Source organism: Streptopelia decaocto (genome assembly GCF_964273445.1).
Source record: "Streptopelia decaocto genome assembly, chromosome: 3".
NCBI lineage: Eukaryota > Metazoa > Chordata > Aves > Columbiformes > Columbidae > Streptopelia > Streptopelia decaocto.
In genome coordinates this window covers 62,080,247-62,103,548 of record NC_138656.1, presented here as the reverse complement: position 1 = coordinate 62,103,548, position 23,302 = coordinate 62,080,247, and the positions used below count along the sequence as shown (strand labels likewise).

Here is a 23,302-nt window from a genome sequence, read left to right as displayed (position 1 = left end):
CTGGCTGCTCTGCCACACTCATTTGTTCCTGTGTCTCCAAGTGAAGCACAACAAACAGCTCTTCCAAAAGAAAACTTAAGTATAGCTGAAAGGCAGTTCATCACAGTCTCTGCTCCCTACAGACAGCATAGGTGGAACAGTGCCGAATTTGGTGGACTGAGAGAACCACTGCCATGAGAACCACTGCCACAGAGAGAACCACTGCCATGCCAGATACCCCTGCTATGTCCTCACGTCCCCTTCCATCTCTCCTCAAAGTACATGCCATGTGCCCACTTTGCAAAGATGAAACAAGCTGCATGTTGGAAGAGTGCAAAGCTGCAGTCTTCCTTTAGTCCTTTTAACATTAAAACCACAAAAAAAATTGCTGAGGGCCATACAGTCTTTGGGGGATTTTGGAATATTAGAGGCTTCTCAGTCACCTGCTTGGATCTTTGTTTCACTTGGGGTCAGTAGTTTGTTCCCACACGAAGGGTTAGGACCAGAGTGTACCGCTGTGGACTATCCCTCAATACCAAACAATGTGGATTTCAGGAAAAAAAATCTTTAGAAAGCATTTGCGAGACAAGAGACAGTGGTCAGAATCCTGCTGCAGCACAACATGCATGCACAGAATAGCAGTAGTGGCAGCATTTGTTGCTGCCAGACATGATTGCTGGGTAGTGCCAAGAGCACTGCTGACAGCTTCGTTTTGGCCTGTGTTGAGTAGCCAGGTCAGCGATCCAAGTGTGTGTATCAAGTCTGAGGGCAAGTAGCCTGGCAGAAACCCCAGGTAGGTGCTGTGAGCATTCACACCATCAGACTTGCGAACTACACCAGGGCTCCTGCTGGTTTGCTGAAGGTGCCACCCCGCACCATGTGGTTGGGCTCCAGACCTCTCCAGTCACCCAGAAGCCCGCTACCGCGGGCCTACTGCCCACAGGCAATCGGGCTGGGACTTCCAGGGCGGCCCTCACCCGGGCCTCCTGCTGCACACACAGGAAAAATTCACCAGAAACCGCCTCCGCCCGCTGCGAGGCCGCGGCAGCTCCCGGGGAGCTCGGAATGAACGCGGCCACTCAGGGCCTTTCACGACGGGCCGCCTGGGCGGGGCTGAGGTGAAGCCGCTAGCGGGCCACAGCGCCGGGAAGCCAGACCCGCCGCGGTCAGTGCCCGCTGAAGCCGCTGCGGGGCAGCCCGGAGCCACCCGCCTTTCCTTCTCCGCCCCGGGCGGTGCCGCCGCCTCCGGCCGCCGCGCCTCGGGGGGGCGGCAGACGAAAGCGGAAGTGCGCTGCTAGCGCGGCCCCCCTTCCTCCCCTCCCGTAGCCGTGACTTCCGTCGGCCGCTCTAGCCAGCGCCGCGTCTATGCCCGCGGCGCTGGGGGATGTTTATTGTCGCGGGGAGTGGGCCCAGGAGCCGGAACGCCGCCGGGCGCCAGCGGCGGGGCGCCTAGCAACGGCACCGCGCTCCCCCCGGCCACACCGCCGCCCAACCGATCCTCCGCCCGCACGGTAACGTCTGCCGCCCGCCGACGGGCCACGCTCCTTCTCCTCCTCCCCGCCGCTGCCTCGGGGAGCCGCGGCCCGGCGGGACCTGCAGCCCCTGCCCGCGGGGACGCGGCCCTGCTGCCCGCTGGGCCCCCGCCTGGCACTCCCACGCGCTGCCCCTTCCCCTCCCGCTGAGGTGGGAGAGGCGGCGCGGGGCCTCCGCCGCTCCTCGCCGCGGCCCTGCCGGCTTCCCCCCCGCCGCGGTGCCGTTCCCCCTTGGGCCGGGTGGGCTGGGGAGGGCGGTTGGTGCGTGGCTGGGGCCGCCGTTTCGGGGACGGGCGTGGGGCAGAGCAGCCTCCGGGAGAAACGGTCCGTTCCCTGGTAACCGGCGAGGCTTCCCCAGGACACACCGGCTGCCCCCGCGTCCCCAAAACAACGTGCCCGGTGCCGGGGGCTTTGTAACCGCGGCGGCCCCGGGCTCGGTACCGAGGCGCAGGCACAGCCCCGCGCTGCCGGGCGGCGGAGACCGGCGTGGCCGGGCCGCCTCCTGCCCGCGCTTTGTTTGCGCTGTGCTGGCTCGAGAAGTTTTCGGCTGGGGCTGAAACGGGGCGGGGGGAAGAAAAAAATAAAAATATGGTTTGATAACCTGAGTGTTGTAACGCAGGTACGTGTAGGGCTTTAAGTGAGGTTCCCGGCGGTGTGGGTAGGAGGAGTGCTGCTGTTTGCTCAGGCGAGACACGCAAATGGTAAACGTTTGACTGGGAAGAGGATGAGAGGCTCACCCGTGTTAAAATATTTGGTAACAGCAAAACATTTTATTTTCCTTACGATGTTTTATCAAGTTGGAATGGCCACCTAACCTGTTGGTTCAGATTTTTACCATACTTATGACAATTTTCCACATACCATAAAGACCTAAAGGATTGTTCTTAGTGCCTGGCGTTCAACTATTGCTGGATCTTATAACGGAAAGGTGGCACAAAATTGGATGCAAGTGGTTCTCACTTTGAATGTGAATGGATCTTTTTGATGAGAAAGATTTGAGGAAAATGGGCTGTTGTTACTTATGTAAAGATATATCTCTTGGTCTTATTCTGTAAGCTGTCTAGCTTTATTTCTCCATCTGGAATTGTGTTGAAAGACCCCAGTTCCATGGGGATGCAGTAGGTTTATCCAAGAGATTTCACAGCAGGATTGGGCATTTGTATCCTACTTGCTTATGGTATAGCTGATACTATAATTCTGTTCATTGATCTAATTGGAGAAATCCCTGCTTTGACACTGTCTTTATGCATATTTGGAAATTTTCTCCTTCTCCAAAATATATTTGTTTCAGTAATAGTCATGACTGTGCAAAGCTTGAAAGGTGAAATAATAGCTTCAGCATGGCCTTTTGCTTTAGGGACAATTCAGCTTGCCCCTGAAGACAACAGAAAATAAAAGCACACCTCTATATCTGTGACTATAACTAAGAAAGTTGTTTGGGTCAGAGGATTTTTTTTTATACAGACAGTAGTAGCTATGTTGCTCTCAGTTCTGGGGAGTCATCCACCTACCACCGGGACTGTGTTGTATCTAAGAATTCAAGCAGACTTCAGATGTCTGTCACCTCCAGCATTTCATATGGAGCTGTTTCCTGAGGGGCTGAACACAAATGTTAAAAAATGCATCTTCAGCGGAAGGATGCAACTGTCTCTCTATTCTCGTATGGAAACCTCATATGGATATTCCTGTTAACTTCTTCAGAAATGGTTTTCAAACAATGGTCTGATGAATGCCTACTGGTGCAGTGATGGCTGCCTATCCCTTCAGCTGGGCTGTTGTAACTCTTTGGAGTCAGTCAGTTGGTGAATTGCTTTGGAGCAAGGTTAAAAATAACCAGTAGAAGTTGCTTATACTTGCACTGCTGGTGAAAAAGGTGTTTATTAAACTGTTCTGACATTACCGTAACCATTGTTAGATATCCCCCATCTACCTTTATAGCTATGAGTTTCTCAGATCAAAGGTAGCCAAAAGCTTAAAATAATACTTTGTTTATACACCCCAACCCAAGTGCTTTTCCTCTCTTTGATGATGATGGTGTGGTTGTTTTGGAACTTTTTGAAGACAAAGAGCACTGGCTTTTTTTGGGTTGTAAGATTTCAGTGCAGTGTGTGTGTCTTCATGTATGTTTATATAGTATCTAAAATAGTATGGCTGTAGTCCTAACTGGGGATGTACGGGTAATGCGTTGTTTAAGAACTTGAGTCTCATTCCTTCCTCTGAAGTATTTCTTATTCTGGGAAGTTTCTTTAGTTTCAGTGTAGAATACATTACTTTACAGTGTCAAATATCCTTGAGTTAACCTTTGGTTTTGTTCTTATTTTTACATTCATTATCATGTTTTACCTATCTTTACCTTTTTTTCTCTTTTTTCTTTTTCTTTTTTTTTTTCCCCTTCTTAGGTTAATATTCCAGAGGTGTCCCTGAAATCTTCGTTAAAAAAAATAAAGAACTAACTCTTATTAAGGAAATTTTGATACAGAGATGTATTTAAGCTTCTCTTCTTCTGTCAGGGTAGATTGTGTTTTGCTGGTAGAAGATAACTTGAAATCAAAGTTGGCTAGTTTCTTTTGCTGGAGAAAGCTGAATGAAGTATACAATTTGAAAGAAGTTTTGCACATATAGAAAATAAATGATTTTATTCTCAATTTTACCCTACTATTAAATTAACTAGCAAAATGTAATTTTACAACTGAGATTTGAACTGCCAAAATTCTAAGGTTCAGGTGAGAGAAACTTTGGGCAAAATTTGTCAGCAAAACCTAAGCTGACTCAATAAAATTGACTTAGGTATTTGGAAATCCAAAACTATAAAGAACCAGATGTTTGGTTTCTACTAAGTCCCTCTGTTCTGCGAGTGTAACTGCGTAAATATGGAATAGTAACAGGCGTATACACAAGGTTGTTGCTTGATCTAAAATGTCTTTTGTAAAAGCATGGGAGTATTATTTTCCCCATTTTGCAGATAGGAGACAAAAATGCAGAAATTCAGGTTTTGGGAAACAGCATAAGGGGTCAGGGCTATGCAGCAGGGATACAGCAGGGTGTATCAGTAGCACAGAAGACAAGAGAAAGCTGGGAAAGAGGAGTATCAGGATGTTGTTTAGGACTCCTGTGTTCCGGCTAGTCCTGCTACTGGAGATATGTATAAATAACAACCTTCCCTCCCCACCTGCTTTATAAACATTTAGCTTTCTTCTGTTCTCATGGTTCCTATGAATTCTGATTTGAGACTTCCCAAAGAAAGGTAGCAGGACTTCTTTTCTCTACATTTTCTTCTTTGTTGTCAGTATAGTGTAAGACATTAAAATGAACACTTACTTAAGGCAGAGGTTGTAATAGGTTATGCTCCCTCACTGCTTGGACTGAGGTGTCCAAGCCTGGTATTTCTAAGCCATGCCTTGGAAGGGGTTAACATTGTATTTGTAAACTAAATGGGAGTGGGTGTATTCAAAATTGTTGACATGTAGATTCGGGTTCTCAAAGAACACAGGTAGTATTTAGTAGCCAATAAAGAGTTTTATCAGTACAAATGAGAGAAACTTAGTAATTAATATTTGAAATGTTCAGTATTTGAGTGAAAAGTTTAACAATGAGTAGTGCTTCTGTTAGATCAAGTAACATTAAAGTAGAACAAAGGCAGTTTTCAATATTTTTACGCTGTATTCAGACCCTGCTTCTATAACAAATTATGTCTCTTTTTAACTCAATGTTGCAAAACATAGTCTAGAATGTTACAGAATGTTAGCTGCAGCCGAAATGAAAAAGCTCGTCCCTAAATATCTGTTGTCTTGAACTTCCAGAACATGGCTAAGGAAAATGGGGGCACATTACTGTAATGTTGTGTAATTTTTCTGCCATTAAAATCTATGCAAGTAGATTGTACTCCTAACCACGGTACATCATAATTGCTCAAAACATCCTTACTGACAGCTCCACAGCATATTAATGTTCTTTTTTTCCTGTAGATCCTCTTTAATAATAGAGCTTTTCCTTTAAAATGGTAATTTTCCTCTCTTTCAAACACTTTCTCCTTTGTCCTGAATAAGCATGTGTCTTTTCTCCCTGGATCTGTTTAAGACAAGCCATCAGAGTTTTATGGGGACATTATTGTTCAGTGTTGTGGTCTGCTTGGAGGTTAGCAACCTTTCAAGGGTGTTACGCATGGTGGTGTTATTCTTTCAGAATGTAGGGATTGAGGATGCCAGTAGAAACTTGCTGATAATTGGGAGATGCTGCTGATTGGGCATATCTTGTTTTCTTATACGTCGAGCATTATTGGGTTCCAGCAAGTAAACTTGAAGAGAGCCAGGAATTAACAGAGCCAGGGTGGAAAACAGATACCTCTCTGAAGATGCCAAGGGTTCTAGCTCCTTGCTCTGCTGGCCCTGCCTGTGTGCTGTTCAAAATTTGCACATGTGCTATCTTTGGGTCTGGTGCCATAAATTGCTAACCCAGTCTGTAGTAGCCCATCAAAACCAGATGGGATAAGTCATTTCTGACTTTGAGATTTCATATAATTTTTAGTTCAGGGGAAAAAGAAATAGAAAAAGGATCTGGGAATACTAATTAGTTAGTTTGTTCTCTTCTTTGCTTTCTTCCCCCCCCTGCCCCCATACATAGCCTTTGGTTTTTCTGGTTTTCTCTTGCTGTTTCTTCCATCTCTCTTTCTGTGTTATCACCCATCTTGCATTCCCCTATATTGGAAAAGCCAACAGTTGCAGAATAATTATTTCAACTGGGAACAAGCTCCACATTAAAAGCAGCAACCATCACAGCATTTGAGTACATTATGCAGATTTACCTTGTAGTTTATTACTTCTGTATTGTCAGTGAGTTTTAGGCAAAGATACACCTTGAGTAAGTTCCCAGTTAGAGACTATGGCATGATGTTTAGGAAGGTGTAATCAGATGAAAATACTGATAATAACATTAATTTTGTATCTTGAAGATTTCTGATATGGAACATAACACCAAAACATATAAAGTTATATACATGCATTACAGTGTGTTATGTATGTTGTTGTTCTTGATGCATAGTCTCCTGCTTCTTCCATGGCACTGACGATGTACAGCATTTAATATATCTGACTATTTTTCTTCAGTTTTGCAATTTGCCTTCTGTTTTGTTCATTTTGGATGAAATACTACTAAAATTTTAGATTAATGTATCAAGACAATATTGTCTCTATGTCTTAGGTTATACTCTACTTAAGCTACTTCTCTTGGAGTAAAACTAAGGTTTTTATGTTGTTCTACAAAGAAAAATGCCTTACTGAACTAGTGTTTTGATATAAGTCCTTTTCACTGTATACCGATGTTCTTGCTCTTTTCTCCTCTCTGTTCCCCCAATACTTCACCTGAGATTTATCAGGGATGTCTGCTGTCTTGGCTTTGGTGTACTTAGAGATGTCAGGCAGTCTGGGGCTGGGCGCCCAACTCCCTGTCTGGCGATCTTCCTCCCCGGTTGAGGAGTGTGTTGGGAGCGTCACCTTCAGCGAGCACGGGCTGCCTGAGCGATTCCTGGCTGCGCTAGGTTTGCTGTGCCTGCACTGGGCGGGTGTCCTGTGCCTTCACAGTTACTCATGTGTTTCCTCAGAAACACTGGATTTTGGTCTGCATGTACGATATGTTCATTCTGTGCAGTTCCTGTGGGGTGAGAGGCCACTGTGGCTCAGCCCAGGCTGTTGGTGCCACCAGGATATTTTGTGTAGTTCACATTATGCTATTATATTGGGAGGGATAGGCCAAGAGTGCTGGATGAAGACAGGAGAGCTGTGGTAGGAGGCTGTCTACAGGCTGCAGTTTGTGTAACCCTTGTTAGTTCAGAGTTGTTCAGCAGGCTCATTATTCCAACACAGATGTCAAGCTGTTCAGAATTATACATTTCAGCAGTCAGAGAAGTGCATTTTCCTGAGGTGTCTAATGACATCCTCGAATGAACTGAGGAAAGATTATCCACTGGAGCTATGGAAAAAGTTTTAGTAATCTGTACTGTGTCTGAATATAGTTGGTAAGAGTTGTAACATATTTAACTGGCAAGTTTAAATATTATATATGTATATACATATTATTTCTGTTAAGTCTGGCAACATGGCTTCAAACAAGTAACCTCCTATTCTTCTAGCATACTGGATGCAGACACCCCCCTCTCCACACAGAGTTAACTGAGTCAGAGTGTAGTCACTTCCTGTCTCATTTAAAGGACGGATGTATTCAATGGCATTAATAGGTAATTTTCAACTGGTGTGTTTAATTTTATCATTTTCCTTTCTCAGGATGTGATCTTCATGGTGAGCTGGTGGGAGAACTGAGTTGTAAATCACCCCAATGGATGCGGACAGTGATGTTGCATTGGACATTTTAATCACAAATGTAGTGTGTGTTTTTAGAACAAGATGTCATTTAAACTTGAGGAAGATTGCATTAGAGGGAGCAAACGTGATATACAAGCGTGATGTTGGGGTAAGAGATTCAACATACCTCAGTTATCTGTTTTAACTAGTATTCCTTAAGCTAAACATTCTTCTGTCTGATATCTGTGTATGGTGGATAGAGGGAAAAAAAAAAGTTGTATTTCTGTCTTGATAGGCATTTAGTCTGTCGTACACTAAAAGTACAGTAAGGGGTGGGGGTAAATATTGGCTTAGAAGACTGCAGCTAGAGGGGTGAATGTTGAGTACAAGGTATGTGATGAGGCCTCTTATACCTCATGGTAATAACAGTGATGGTTTGATCAAGAAAATATCTACTGATAGTCAGCAATGTGGAAGTCACTGTAATAAGAAAAAAATAGCACAGTTCTCACAGCTTTCAGCTTTTTATTCAGAGAAAAATACCTTCATTTAATTTGTTTTGTGAGCACTACATCACATCACTGGCTAAGACATTCCACATTTATTTTACTCTTCTCAGGAGCTGAATTTTCTTAACTACTTAAAGAAATGAAGGAACAGTTCAAGGCTATCAAAACTAAAGGAATTGTTAGTGTAACAGTTGATTTGTCTAATAATTTATTTTTTTTCAGTATGAAATTAAGCTACAACTAATTTCCAGTACTTGCACTTTTATTTTTCTTTTTAGAAAGTATTAATGAAGCTTAGGAAACCTAGGATTACGGCCACAATTTGGTCCTCAGGAAAAGTTATTTGCACGGGAGCCACAAGGTGAGTTCATGAAGATTCTTTCTCTAGCTGTGAACTCTTGTATATTTTAAAATATAAATGAAGAAGATGGGAAGAGGCAACACTTGCCACTGTTAAGGTTCACCCACACTGGATCACACGCAGATCCTTGCCAAGCTGTGTATTTGGGAGGAAGTTTTCTATGTGAAGAGTCTGCGTCAGACTGAGCTGAAATCTCAAGGAACATCAGTTCAGCCTTCTGGGAGAACAGCAGGGAAAACTACTCTATGAAGAAAATCCTAGAGATTTCATTTGAGAACTCTTTAAGAATTCTCGTTTTAGCCAGAACTTGAAGCTTGGGTAGGGATGACCTTTTTTGAGGGATATCTCTTACTGTTTCCCCCACCTGAATGTAATCAAGCTATACAGTGTTGAGGGATGGGAAAGAAGCAAAAGCAAACTCTGTTCAGATACATCTGAAACTCACTAAACTCTTAACAGCTGAATTCCTTTAAGATACGTCTGCATTGTGGAGTAAGGATAAAGTACAGTAGTAAATTTGCATATTTTCTGTATATGATCTCTGTCTGAAAATGGAAGATGTTAACTCCAGACTACCCGTGATTGTAAGAGTATTTAGCATCATGTATGATCAACATAAGTCTCCAACTTCAGCTGGAGCCTAGTGCTAAGATATTCTTCAAACAGTGCATAAAGAACTTCATTTGAATATCTAGATAGTTAAAATGTAACATGTACAGTAGGATAAAATGAAGGCTGTCCATGTGATCGTGGTTCATGTTACATGATTTAACAGTTCATTTTCCAGTCTGAGTAGCTATTGTGGTATGTGTGCACGCAAATATATACTCTTATTTCTGTTAATGCTAGATTCTTTTCTTTCTTCTTTATAGTGAAGAAGAAGCTAAATTTGGTGCCAGACGATTAGCTCGTAGTCTACAGAAACTAGGTTTTCAGGTAATTCTAATGAAAAAGGACTTGTATGACTCAAGAAATGCTGGTAGTCCATTTGTTACAAAGAAACAAAATGAGGGAGCGTAACAATTTAGCAGTAAGCATGTTTTCACTCATATGCCCCTTTTGTGTCAGCATACATTTTCCAGATGCTGGTTAAAGAGAAGCTGGTTTATTTTGTGGATTTGAGTTTCGTTTGGCAGCTTAGAGTAGTACTTCTTCACTGGCTAATGAACAACAAAATTTGTTTAATAAATGAACCATCCACAGATGTTTCTTGGATAGAATTTACAATATCTTGAAAGATTTATTTGGAAGAACTGCTGAAGAATATAAACCTAAAGTCATTTGAACATAATTTTCCATCATTTCTCATGGAATAGCATCTTGTTAAAGGCAAATTTGATCCTCTTTAAGTGAGGGGAAAAAAGTGCCTCTGCGCTGTCAGGTTGTAACACCAGACCAATTAAAATACTTAGGACATGGAACCCCTCTTTTTTTTCTGGGTCTGGTTTAATATTACCAGTCAAAAACACCACTTGCATTTTATAGTAAAGGTCAAAAAATGGCAACTTGAATGACTTAAAGCGACATGTTTTAGTATTCTAAAACTTCCTGGTAGTCAGTTGTGTTGTTTACCCACAGTTTCAGTTTATAGACAGGCAGTTAAATAGACACAGTGACTGTCCGTCCTCTGACAAGGGGAGGGTCCCTTTGATTGTAATACATGAAGGCAGCAGTGACAGCCCATCCTAGTAATGCTGCATCAGACCATTCCTGACACTCTTATACTGTCAGGAATGAATGCATTAGACCCAGCCTCCTAAAGTTGGAGTGAAACATTAAATCAGTGAGGTAAACACTGCAAAAGGTTTTACAATTAAGTGAGCAGTTTAAGCTGAGTATATTGAAGATTAAATTGATAGTTGACCTTTTATAAGTTTCTAAGTTGCTTCACCTGGTAGTATACATCTAAAAAGTTTTGACTGAGGAATGGTCACTGTCTGTTGGATATTTTATTGTCATCTAAAATGGCAGTGGTGAAGAATAACTGCAAGCCTGTAGTTTGAGCTGGGTTTCAGAAAGTAACAGTAGAAAAACAGCCTGCTGTACTGGCCACTGGAGATCTGAAACAAAACAATTTGCACCTTTTTTCTTATTCTTAGCTTTAATAAAAATGGTTTATAGCAACAAGGCATTAAAGACATTTTTAAGTTGTGTAAGATTCTCAAAACAATGAAATTTAAGCTTTTTCTCTGCTTATTTTGATGTTCAATCAGCTATTTAACTTAGTTTATTTTCAATTTAGAGGTGTTCAGTACAGCAATATGAGTTGTTTCTTTGTCTCAAACTGTACTAAACCCACAAAATATAACTGTGAAGTATGTAGTTCAACAGTTACTGTGCCATAGAAGGATGAAGTAACTGATTTGAGTCCATTAAGTACTGTTTAGTTTCCTATTAGAAATGCATCAATCACCAGGTTTTACTTTTTCTAACTGTTTTGCAACCTGCTGTACACTGAATTTCTAATGTCTTTTTCTCCTCTCTTTTGAAAAGGTAATTTTCACAGATTTTAAAGTTGTGAATGTTTTAGCAGTGTGCAACATGCCCTTTGAGATCAGATTGCCAGAATTTACGAAGAATAACAGACCTCATGCGAGGTATGATAGGATTTTAAAGAATTACAGTCTTGGTATGTTTCTTAAGCTTTTATTTTTCAGTTCTAGGTCTGTATTTTTTTACCTTTTATTTTGTTTTCTAGTTATGAACCAGAACTTCATCCTGCCGTGTGTTACAGAATAAAAACTCTCAGAGCTACCTTACAGATTTTTTCCACCGGCAGTATCACAGTTACAGGTATTTTGATGTCAAAAATAAATATTTAACTTGTTGGGAATATTTAACTTTAGGACCAGTAGGTTTAGGAAAGGAGAATGTTGAAAACAGTCAAAAGTTGGAGGGATTTAGTTTTCCAGTGCTAACACCTAGTTTGTTTTTGAGTGAAAATGCCAGAAGAGTTGTAGAGAAAGTGTTATTATTGGTTTGCTCAAAAATTACTTTGATTGAATGTAGGTAGTCTGTTTTTTAGAAAAACAAAGGTGAGATAGGACTTGAGAATGCATGTATTTATTGGTTATTTAAAGATTTAAATTTCCTTCCTTTTTTTTTTCTTCATCTTCTTAGTGCTGTCAATTACACTGCATGTAGCATTGACATCACTTTCATAAATACGTTTCCAAACTGGAGATTTGTGGTAACATAAGATAGCATAGTATTTTGTAATAACTGAAGGTGACCAATATTTGCAGTTCTTCAGACTTGTCCTGTCTTCTGTTAAAGCTCAACTGAAGGGAAAACCACCCCCTGAATCACAGGCAGCAGTGATCCCCATGTGATCAGAGACATGGTTGTCCTGGGTCTTTCCTAATTTTCATTTTCTATTTGTTGTTATGTTTGCTTGTGAGGTGTCCACCACAGGTTTCCAGATAAAAGAAGTCAGTTTTTTTTACAGAATACCTGTTAAAATGGCATAGAAGAAAAAAAACATCCCTTTATATCACTTTAGTGGGAATTCTGTCTTGCAGTTGTTAGAGCTCAGCTGCTGGTATCAGAAGTTGGGTAGGGATTTTTATTTTCACATCTTAATTCCTTAACAAATACCTAGGCTTTATGAGGTACGTTTCTCAAAAGATATCAGAAGAAGTGCTTTTTAAAGAAGATGAACTCCATCAAATTTGGTAATGTGAAAATATAGGGCTAAAAAGTATTTCAAGATTGCAGTATATGTTCTAAACAGAGCAACTGGTCTAGCCAAAACTAGAAACTAAGCTTAAAATAACTAAGAAGCTTGAGTATCACTGCAGTAATAAAAGGTTCTCAGCGTATCTTCTCAGCCTCCTAATGTGATTTAGCCTTTCTATAAGGTTCTTATTACTCCATATATGGGACAAAATCACTTTCATATTTTCAGAATAGTCCTTTCAAATGTGAAGGGAAATATGGTAAACATCAATGTTTTACTTCCTTCTGGTTTACTTGTTACACTGAGTTTGAAATATGTCAGACCTCTGGTTTTGAAGGCTTCTGTTTTGCCTAGGCCTTTCTTCTAGGAGAAGAAAAAAAGGTCCCACAGTCTTATACTTCTTGTTCTAAAAATGTTTTAAATTACTTTTCATCCTTACTCTACTCCCTCTCAAGTGCATTCAGATGAGGTTCCTTTAGACCATTCATGTTTCTGTAGTACTAGTACTTGTCATGCCACTAATTCAGATAATTTTATTTGAGATACGGAATTAGAAATGTTAGGGAAAAAAAGGTGGTGTTTTTTTAAATTTTTTTTTTAATGGGACAAGTATAAAAAGATTTAGAGTTACACTGAGAAAATAAAAAGAACTGATAATGTGATAGGAAGAAGTATTGGTTTTTTTTTTCTTCCTCCAAAATGAGTGATGAGGGGGTTGTTTTGGCGGTGTGTTTTGTTTCCTTCTCTTATACTCCCTGCAGTGATGATCCAGTCTTTCCGTCTCTTGAACCCTACAGGGAATAGCATTTTTTTCTACAATAATTATTTGCCCACTCATACTCTTGCTTTCTGAAGACCTTCTCTAGAACTTGCATTTCTACAGTAGCAGGCAAATTTAAGGAAGGTGCAGTATCTACCCAAAAGGCAGGTGTGTTTCACCAGACTTGTTTTGGGTGAGTGCTTTACTCGACAAGTTTGAAAATACAGGAAGAATCAGTTTCCGTTCTATTTTTTTTCCAACTGAGCATGTAAATTAAAAACAATACTTCCCGAACTGCTTAAGGAATTTATACCTTAAGTTAGTTAGTTAAGATTTTTGGGAAGCATTTTGAACAGTTCTCTGTGCTTGGAAGAAACTTTAGAAGTCTGAAGTGAGCTAAAGAAAAAAAAAAAAAGAGTTCATTGGCATTAAAGCTTGTGAGAAATTGCTGTTTTCGTTTATCTGCATCACCAAACTTCTATCCAGGATTAATTTCTTCTGGCATGTTATTGCTCACTTATTTTCAATTTTAATTATTCATTGCTTAAAATGATCTAGTACCATTAAAAAGCATCACTAGTGCATTCTTCCTTTTCTTTCCCCAAATGCTCATAGATCAGGTTAGATAACCTGCAGGTGTTTCATCCTGAGACAATAACCCTTCCCTAGTTTGCAGGTTTTGTCTTGAGGTCAACGGTGGAGCTATTTGCAAAATCCAGATTAGAAAGTCTGTAATTTTTAAATATAAAATATTCTTGCTTGAAATATACTTGTGTTAAATTTAGCAGTAGTTTGTGTTGGTAGGTTTTTAAAAGAAAGGATAAAAGTGGCTGGGCTTTGAGTAACACAGATTCCTAGAAGATTAGCATAAGTAAAAATATTTCTTTTCCCTCTGCTGCCTCTTCTGGGCTGACTATTTAAGCCAGTAAGTGGGAAAGCACACAAGTTGTTATGAAATTAAATGACAGTATTATTTATTTGTAGTCTGGCCATTGACCAGTGTAGAACGTCTAACAGATGTCACACTGGAGTCTTTTCTTATAGGTAAAAGTGATCAGAGGAACACCTTCTTAAGTTGGGAGAAAAGGGGGAGGAATTAATTTTTGCCTACAGTATAAAGTTGTGGTAGCTAAAAATAATAAGGTTATTTTAAATACACTATTGTTTTAATTTCTGATTCTGTGGTTTTTCTTTTCCTTCTGCTTTTTTTTTTTTTTTTTTTTAATATGTCTCAGGGCCAAACGTAAAGGCTGTTGCCAGTGCCGTGGAACAGATTTACCCATTCGTGTTTGAAAGCAGGAAATAAATTTTATAATTCACCACTTCATGGTTAGGTTCCCTAACCAAGCACCTTTAAAGACTGCTGCACATTGGACTAAAAGCAAAAAGAAAAACTGGACCAACCATAGCAGAGGAATACAGACTCTTTTACTTGCTCATGGCCACAGTATAAACTCCAGTTCTTTTGGATTTTACTCTTAACAGTGCTGTATTGTAAAAACGGAAGTTTACAAGATATGAAATTGCTGCTTTTAAAAAGACATTCTATTTATTTTTGCAGTAATTTCTGTGTATTCATAAGCAAAGCTGTCACGATGTGCACTACCTTTAGAACATTTTTTTTTTTAGTTTGAGCTTGTGTTTTATTTGTGAATAGTCTTTTACATTTTTGTATGCTGAATATTGGGCACCAAAGAAGATGTAAAAGTTATCTTTTTCACCTGATGAATGTGCACAAATAAAAATTTGGAAAATATTTCTCTTCATACCTGTTCTGTTATATTCCTTTCCCTTTTTCTAATACAGTTAAAATTGTATAGTTGCAAATTAATTTGAAACAATGTAAGAATAGTTTTTTGCTGATACCTTCTGTTTCTATTTGTAGTATGTGTAAAACTTTGTGTGTGGGTTAGATTGAAATCTATAGTAGTTACGTATGTTTATCTGAGGATGAAATTTGGTTTGTTCCAAGTTCTCTTAACTACATGCCAGATTTCAAGTATTTATTTGCTGTTACATGAAGAGAAGACATTTCTAAATGCAAAGGTCTACAGCAAGTGTTTTCCTATAGATGATGAGGAAATCTTATCAACTAAAGAAGCTACTATAGAAAAACCAACTGCCTTGCCCACCTACTGGATGCAAAAGGAAGAAAGTTACTATATGAGTTTCGTTTTTGAGAAAAGTGATGTGATGATGTGATGACCTTCAACTTGAGAAGATGGTGTGGTCACGCTAATCCAGCCCTAGCATATTGATGAATGATTAACACAGACCTTTTCTACCCTCTTCTCACTGTATAATATTTTCATGACAGGAGCTGCCAACAAGCAAAGAAGCTTGATTCTGGCATGTATTATTATTGGTATTAATCTTGGACTTGGAAGCCAGTAGATGTTTCTCTCAGTAAGTGCACATTTGAAGCAGAAGAGAGGTGAATGCTTAAAAGTAACTGCAAATGCTACTTTTAAAAAGATACAATAAATATGTATAAATATATGTACGTCTTTTTTTCCCTATCTCACTGAAATGTAACACTGCTATTGTGTACTGCAGGTAATATACAGTCTTGGTGGGTGCTAAAACGAGTAAACCATGAGCTGTGACTGTACCAAAGTCACAGCTGTGGAAGAACGATGGAAGAACACCCTGAAGAAGCAAATACCTAGCATTATCTATTTTAATCTGTCTCATGGGATGGTGTACAAGTTGGGGCTGTCTGTAGTGACTTCATGCAGAAATTATGGAAAGGAAGGAACAGTATGTGAAACACCCATCCAAATCCTTCTGAACAAAAAGAAAGAAGCAACCATTTGCCACAGGCCTCAAGCTACATATTCGTAAAAGCCCTTTAAGTGTAAGTAGGAGAGGACTTGTAACCATTAAATTACTAAGTTGAGTTCAACTGCTGCAGAACCCATGATGAAGAGCAGGGCCAGGGCTGCTTGCTGTTTGCAAGCTTTCCAGTTTGCATAGAAGATAACGTGGATCTGAGCACTCCTGACACTAATGAGGATTTTGTTAAAGATCTTGGAGAGCAATGGTCACATCACCATTAGAGAGCACTAGTGTGTTATCATTACAATTTAAAAAAACAAAAAGCAGAAGCTATTAAAACAGTGAACAAAATTGTAATGGGTTTTCCAGGAATGAAGTGTGGTCCTAAACTGATGGATGAGGATTTGGCCAGTGTAACTACAGGAGCTGTCTTAGATCAGGCTTGCCTTTTCTTCTCTTGGATCAAATTATAGCACTTGAGTGCTACCAGTGAAATTCCGAGCCTTTTATCGAGTATCTGTGTCTCCTAATTTTATCTACAGAGGAAGAGGACTGTTTTGCTTTTAGGTTAGCACTGTCACATGGTATGAAATCTGCTTGTTAGATTAAAAATGAAAGGTAATAATAAGCTGTAGTGTATTAAAATGGGAACTCTTTCTTTTGAAGTGCTGCATAGATCCATGTTGGAGGTTTGAGGCTGTCATAACAATCCATAAGGGAACCCAAAAGCACACTATTAAACTTGCAGGGTAGTATTGAGAAAGAGAATAATAGCAAATAAAAGATCCCTTGAAATATGTGCCCACCTGTCCCTCTAGCTGCAAGGGAGCCTCAAACTTTGTGACAAATAGTCTTTAAAACCTCTGATGTTGGAGGGCAGTTGGCAGCGTGTGCTTAAACTCAGGGTTATGTCTTTATTTCCTATCACTGCTGTAAATCAGTAGGTGCCCACCTCAGTGTGGAGTAAGCCTTGCTGCTGCTGATTTCTGCATCTGTGCATACCCTTCCCCATGCTCACAAGTTAAGTCTTTGTTTCCTTGGCCATGATGTGCTGCATCCACCCAGGCTCTTGCTATCCAGTCCTGCAGTCACCATGTGGATCCCAGGCCAGACAGTGTGCCCAGCATGCTGGCTTTTGCCTTCAGCGTGAGGAGTGGTGCTTTAAATTAAGCTTACCTGTCAATCAATCAGCTTTTCCTCAATGACCATGTTTTCTAGAGCACTGTTCATCTGTCGCTGGATTTTCCAGGTGGATCCCATGCAAAACTGCACAGCGCTCTGCTGCGGCACTCGCAGCACCATGAAAAGTTTATTTCGTATTCCTTAGAGAAAAGGGTTGGTTCTATTTATAGACCCTACTAAAGGCTGCTTTTTTTTCAGTAGAATGGTAACTGACTCATTGCTAGCTTCTGAGTTGTCATAGCCACTAGATCTTTTCCTGCAGTTTCTAGCTCCATTTTATCATTCTCTGACTTGTAATTGGTGTTATCAGAGAAAATTGCACTTACGCTTTCAGAATTGTATCCTGCTTTTTTCAGTCCCTTCTCATGGATTTTTGAAGCTCTGAATTCCAACCCAGACTCTCCCAGTTTAGTATTGCCTGCAAATTTAAGAAGCATATGCTGTTCTGTAATCCAGTCAATTAGTGAAGATACTGAATAATTTTAGATCTGGGACAGAATATTTGTGGACTGCTGCAGAAATCCAAGGATGTGATTTGTAAGATGTGTCCCTTTGTAATCTTGAATTTTCATAGTCAATTACATGGTGACTACCAGTTCTGTCTCATCAGATGCGCAGGCTTTGTCACAAAAGACCAGTCCAAATAGGGCTACATTTATAGGGCTATACAGTGCTAAGTCTGTAGGACTATAATTAAGACTATAGCTGGATTTGTTTTAAAAGCCCTTGACTACAGCATCATCACGTTTTGGAGGTACCTGAAGCTATTAGGGTCTCTGCAATTAACTCAGTGTTCGAACTCTGCCTTTTTCAGAAAAATGGTATTTTTACTTATTTGTTTCTGCACTAAATAGGTGTGCATGGGAAAAGTTTAGAAGAAGTCACTAGGAAGCCAAAATCCATGAGGTGGAGAGATGTTTTTTTTCTGATTTTTGTGAGAACGCTCATGCAATTTATTACAGCAGAGGTTCAGTAAGCTGCAACACTGAGGAAGATTTTGCAGATGCCCCTTTCACTAAATGTGATGTAATAGACATTTTAAGTATAGCCTTGGATTGCATGTGCAAAGGCCTGCTATAGCGAGAAAACTGTCAGAGAACTACCAACCAGAGCAAATGGGGATGCTATTGGAAGTGTAGGCAATCTACTACCTGGTAAAGTCACAGATCAGGAGGTGGATTAATTTCCTGCAATATAATCTTACTAAAAATGCATTATATTACTTGATTTAATCTGAGGCACTTGTTAGTATGAGAATGATGTGGAGAAACTAACAGCATATTTGGAAGACAACCTGAGTCACCCTAATATTTTTTTTTCTGAAGTTGATTTAGTAGGATGCATAACTGTCCTCCAGCCTGAACATGAAGCAGGTGGAGGGGTTTCAGTAGCCATCAATGCTAAAAAACTGAGGAAGGTGCTAATGTGCAGAAACCCAGAAAACGGTGGGTTCAGGCCCTGTTTTTTGACAATATCATTTTACAAGTGCTCAGAACTGACAGTGAAATGCATAGGTTTTATAAAAAGAAAAGAAAATGTCACTTTTGAAAAAGCTTTTTTTTTTTTTTTCCAAAAAACCCCACTTTATAGTAGGTCCAGCCTGCAGCCCTTTGCTGGCAGTTGAGAAGTTCTAGATCTTTTGCTTTTCTTCAACAAATGCTTGCTAGGCTTCCAGGCTTGACACATGCTCATTAGGCAACACATGGCACTGACCACGTATCCCATATTTTATTGTTCTTTCCATTTCAGTGATAGAATGTGTTGTTTTCTGTAGCAAAAAAAGCACAGGTATTTTTCAAAACTATTCTTTGCTTGAGCCTATTATGGTAAAAAACAAAACAAAACAGAACAAACAAAAAAAGCAACTAAATTCATGCTGTGTATCGCAATGTGAACTAATCCTGAAAGTGCAAAGATCAGATACTGAACTGAAAAAAAAAATAATCCACCAGATCTTTTAGGTTTTGGCCATGTTCTGCTTCTTGAATTCCTCACACATCCAAGCGTGAAAATTCAAGGTAAAATATTCAGCTTTCTATGCATGAAACATCTACTCTTAAAAACTTCAGCCGCCCCCTTTCCCTGCTGACAGAGTCAATCTCTGACTTCATCCCTCCTTGCATTTGGGTGCTCTCCTCATCCATGGTTTCTTTCCCACTTCTCCAAGCATGCTCTCCAGCTTTCCCTGTTTCACTTTGCTACGAAACTTTCATGTGGCTGAGCTCTAATGCATTTTGCATCCTTTTTCTGCTTATTTGTAAAAGTTACAGGAATACTCTTACCTTTGCCGATTCCTGCTGCTGCAGCACAGAGTAAACTTACTGCTGAGGTCAGGGAAGCGCAAGGAGACTCAGTGCTATGGGTTCTCTCATGCAGGGGAAAAGGATTCTCTTCTCCTAGCCTCTCGGGATTGATATTGGAACTGTAGGTCTCAAATGGAATTCTAAGCAGGTTTCAGTTTTTATTGGAAAATTCAGAGTCATAGAAATTAAAGTTTTCCATGTCTGTGAAAAAGGTGGAAGCACCTGAGATCCAGTGTGGAATTTTAACTTGGGATGGGAAACTGCTGATTCCCTGTAGGGAGTAAGAGCAAAAGGCTTTAGAGCTTACTGGTTCTGATGCGGCCTTTGGTCTGAGTCACCTGCATCTCAGGTGCACAGCCCCACTGTCTGTACATGTGCTCTGGGTGTGCTCTGTCTCTTGTTGCTCATAGACTATGTCAAAAGGGCTCACGTGGACCCTTATGAGAAGATTTTGCTTAATCTTTGGTACATTGTCTATGATAAAAACTGCATCTTGCAGAGCCTTACGCCTACTGTCATAAGGATCCCTGAAAACAGCCTCCTCTTGTGGTACCCATGAGGTTATTGTAAGGATTGCTGGCTGTAGGATCAGGACAGGAAAAATAAGGCAGCCCTAAAATGACCAGCTAGCCAGTGGTCCAGTGATTCAGAGTTTCACTTGTTTTAGATGACATGGGATCTGCATAGTTAAGAATCCTGCACTGTGATAACTGCTTACCTGACCTTTGTACCAGAAGTCCAACAGGGTTTTGACATTGGTTCCCTTAAAGCTTACAATGCAGGAAAGTTGTGGTACAGACTTGGTCAGTAGGTTCACATTCTGAGGTAGCTAAATTTCCAGCAAATCATGTCCTTAGCCTCTATAGTTTCTCTTCAGGTTTTGAACATGTGGTGACTGTCTGAATAGACATGTTCCTATAAATTTGCAATGTCATTATCTAGAAGAGTGACCCTGTGAGAATCTGATCAGAACTGATCCATTCTGTTCAGAAGTAAAACTTTACCTAGATCAGTAAGTTACTCTTCCTTCTGTGCAGGACACAGTCAGGTGGTTTTAGTGCTATGAGACAGCAAATGAAGTGGTATCATGTGCTTAGTTCAAAGTAGTATCTCCGTGCCAGCTGACAGTGTCAGTCTTGCTTCCTCAATTAAATGCTGGAAGAGATGCCGATGTGTGGCTGCTGAGACAGCCAACATGCTCTTAAAGCATACGTTTTTCTTTAAGCAAAGAACCATTTATTTACTTGTTAATACATATGTACCTACTGATCATTCTAACAAAATCTGTTAACCTTCTAAGAAAAAATGACCTTTGTTCTTTTATGGGAGCTATATAGACAGCCCTTTGTAGAGGCTTGTTGAGTACTTCAGGATACACTTGCTAAGCAACAACCAAGAATTTGACATAACTTATAATTCACAGTGATTACAGTTTCTGAACTCCCTTTGCGCTGCCCTGTACCACACAATTCTTGCTTTCTGAACCCAAAAGTCAAAGTCTAGTGTGCCCTGTGTTGCAAAATAAAATTATTTTGGCATCAACTCTGGTACCTCCAGCTTCCAAATTTCCTGGTACTGGGAAGCCAAAGAAATCCTATCTCCTCTTCTGTAAGGCCATCCTTAGTCTACAGTAATTGGTTATGCAAATGTCCCCCTGTTTAACAATTTTATTGTGTTTTCTGAGTAGCAGGCCACTGGCCCTGCTAGGAAATTGTGTGTAAACTTCCTCTTATAAGCTGAGCATGCTCTGTGATGTAAATGGTGAAGTTCTGATGAACAAGATCCTTTTTCAAGTCTTGTTAAGCTGAAGCCTAAAGTAATTTGTAAACAGTTCATACCCAGTTGTTCTGCACTAACATCATCCTTTGCACTCCAGTTGTCCATTTTTGCTCCATAGTGTTGTCTTCCCTAACATACTGACAGTAAGTTGTTAACACTTTTCAGCCCCTTTTTGGCTAGGCTAAACAGACCTGTCTTGGGTGGGTTCCTCCTGTGAGACTCTTCCTTCTCCTTGGAACCCAGGTGTTCTTTGCACTTCTTCCAGACTGAACTTGTTGAATATGGCTAACTAGAATTGTGCACAATACTCCAATTTCCATTCACCTACTGTATGTAAGAGGTGAGCAACCTCAGGGAAGGTGAGGAATGGTGATTTGAAACACACGGAGCCAAGGTTTCCAGTAAGCTACAAACCTCAACAATCTTTAATGTTGACTGCAAACTGCCACTGAAAGAAGCTCTACAAAGAAATGAAAGAGAATATCTTGTGTATAATAAAGATACCATGTGTTGCATCAGAGTGTGAGCATCGCTGAAGTTTGTTTGTTTGTTAAAAAAAATCAGTGTTTTGGTGAAAGCTGCTTTGATTGCACCAGGTCTAGTAGAGCTGCTCTTTCTCTCTCTTGGCAAGTTCCACTGGCACCAGTTTCTCTCTGTGCTGGCTCATCCAGCACAAGGGGCTCTTCACGTATTTCCTGGAGAAGAAAAACAAAACCAAAAAACCCACGAAGGTTTGCCATTGAATGCCGCTGGCAGAATGCTCCCCGTGCTCCATAGGCTGCCGCTGAGGGCACGGCTGTGCAGCCCCCGCCCCCCGGCAGCCGAACCCCGAACCCCCGGGGATGCTCCGGCGGCCCCGGCGCTTCCCCGCCTGCCCGCGCGGGGGCGGCCCCGCCGCACGATCGTCCCCGAACCGGCTCCAGGTGCCGGGGGTTTGTGTGGTTCTTTCAAGAGGAGGGAGGAGGGGGCGCCCGGGGGCGCAGCGCAGGCTGGACGAGAGACGCCAGTGACCGCGACGAGCGCGAGCCCGCCGGCTCCGGCAGCGCCATCAGCTCCGGGCTTTCTGCACTGCGATAATTGCTCTTAATTAGGCCATAAACAACCTCCTTCAAGCCTGGCTGAGTCGCGGCGTTACCCATTAGAAAGAAAAAGTATTCTCTGGTAACCTAAAAAACCCAACCGCAGGGTGACACATCGCACTAGGCTGTTCACGCCTTGGTCACTTCCAATGTGAAAAAGTATGTCTTATTTTCAGTTTGAATAATTCTACCTGTGCCCTCAAGCCTTTTTCTCTGGGTGTCATTTGTCCTGGTGGCAGGCTGGCAGCTGGGAGAGGGCGAAGGAGTCTGCATTGTCCTGGCAAGCCTGGGCATGCAGATTAACTGGGGGATGCTACCTCCCTTGTAGCAACATGCCACCAGCTGTGGTGATGCCTGACTCTCGCCCAAAGCCATCAGCCCTGCAAAAAAAAAAATGTCCACTATACTGTTTTCACTATAGTTTCTTTATCCTTTTATTGATTATGCTGGTAACTTCTGAGTCCGAAAAAATCAAGTGATTTTTTTTAATCTTTGAACAGATCAGGAGAGTGCTGGATTTTAAAAAACAGGGATGTTTAGGTTTTTTACCTCTACTATGGCCAAAAACTCCTGAAAAGAATGGGGACAGTAGCAAACTGATAGTATTATAAAAATTGTCAGTTAATTTATGGTCAATGACACTTGCATTTGGAGATCGCGAGTACACAGCATGTGTATCAGCAGACTGTTTAATTCTGTTCTCCAAACTGATGTGCTACTTTTGTTGAACTTATGTCATTTCAAGGGCCACTCTGCTTCTGAGGGGTGAGAAAAGACTGTCAAAAGACACAAAAACAGTTGGAATGGTTCATATTAAAGGAGAAGACACATGACATTCACATCACCAACACTCTCTCATTGCTCTTCTACCCTTTTTATGTGGTGAGATGGGAACACAAAACTCATGCTGGGAAAACCTTTTTTGAGTATGAGCTCATGGAGTCTACAGAGCCACAAGGCTCAGTAAATGCACAAAAAATGCCCATCTAGAAGAGCTATCATAACTCACATGGAGACTTGAGGTATTTGCGATAGGGTCTCACTCCTTTCCTTTTTCTGCATGCAGAC

At 41.0% G+C, this 23,302-nt stretch overlaps 2 protein-coding genes across 4 annotated transcripts in view; one reads left to right on the top strand and one right to left on the bottom strand.

Moving 5' to 3' along the window:
* Positions 1-1,270: 1,270 nt before the first annotated feature.
* Positions 1,271-15,612, top strand: TBPL1 (TATA-box binding protein like 1). Of its 2 annotated transcripts, none has more exons than XM_082049842.1 (7): positions 1,271-1,490; positions 7,787-7,973; positions 8,592-8,674; positions 9,547-9,610; positions 11,168-11,271; positions 11,373-11,467; positions 14,349-15,612. In XM_082049842.1, exons 2-7 carry the CDS (start codon positions 7,839-7,841, stop codon positions 14,417-14,419), a joined length of 552 nt encoding a protein of 183 aa, XP_081905968.1. In that variant the 5' UTR covers positions 1,271-1,490; positions 7,787-7,838; the 3' UTR covers positions 14,420-15,612. The 2 variants fall into 2 exon arrangements, with proteins under 2 accessions (XP_081905968.1, XP_081905969.1); XM_082049843.1 differs by lacking the exon at positions 1,271-1,490 and adding an exon at positions 2,114-2,265.
* A 6,080-nt stretch (positions 15,613-21,692) lies between these two features.
* The window catches only part of SLC2A12 (solute carrier family 2 member 12), a 29,877-nt gene continuing 28,267 nt past the window's right edge, over positions 21,693-23,302 (bottom strand). For both annotated transcript variants that reach the window (XM_082048883.1, XM_082048884.1), the window contains one exon: positions 21,693-21,850. In XM_082048883.1, the coding sequence (XP_081905009.1) occupies positions 21,754-21,850 (97 nt within the window). In that variant the 3' untranslated portion in view covers positions 21,693-21,753. The remainder of the gene's footprint in view (positions 21,851-23,302) is intronic.

What these genes read in the sequence shown, in the direction of transcription:
- TBPL1 (XM_082049842.1), top strand. Translation starts at nt 7,839, where the DNA reads ATGGATGCGGACAGTGATGTTGCATTGGACATTTTAATCACAAATGTA. An exon ending in TATACAAGCGTGATGTTGGG is followed by an intron (nt 7,974 to 8,591) that starts GTAAGAGATTCA and finishes TTTTCTTTTTAG; the next exon opens with AAAGTATTAATGAAGCTTAG. An exon ending in ATTTGCACGGGAGCCACAAG is followed by an intron (nt 8,675 to 9,546) that starts GTGAGTTCATGA and finishes TCTTCTTTATAG; the next exon opens with TGAAGAAGAAGCTAAATTTG.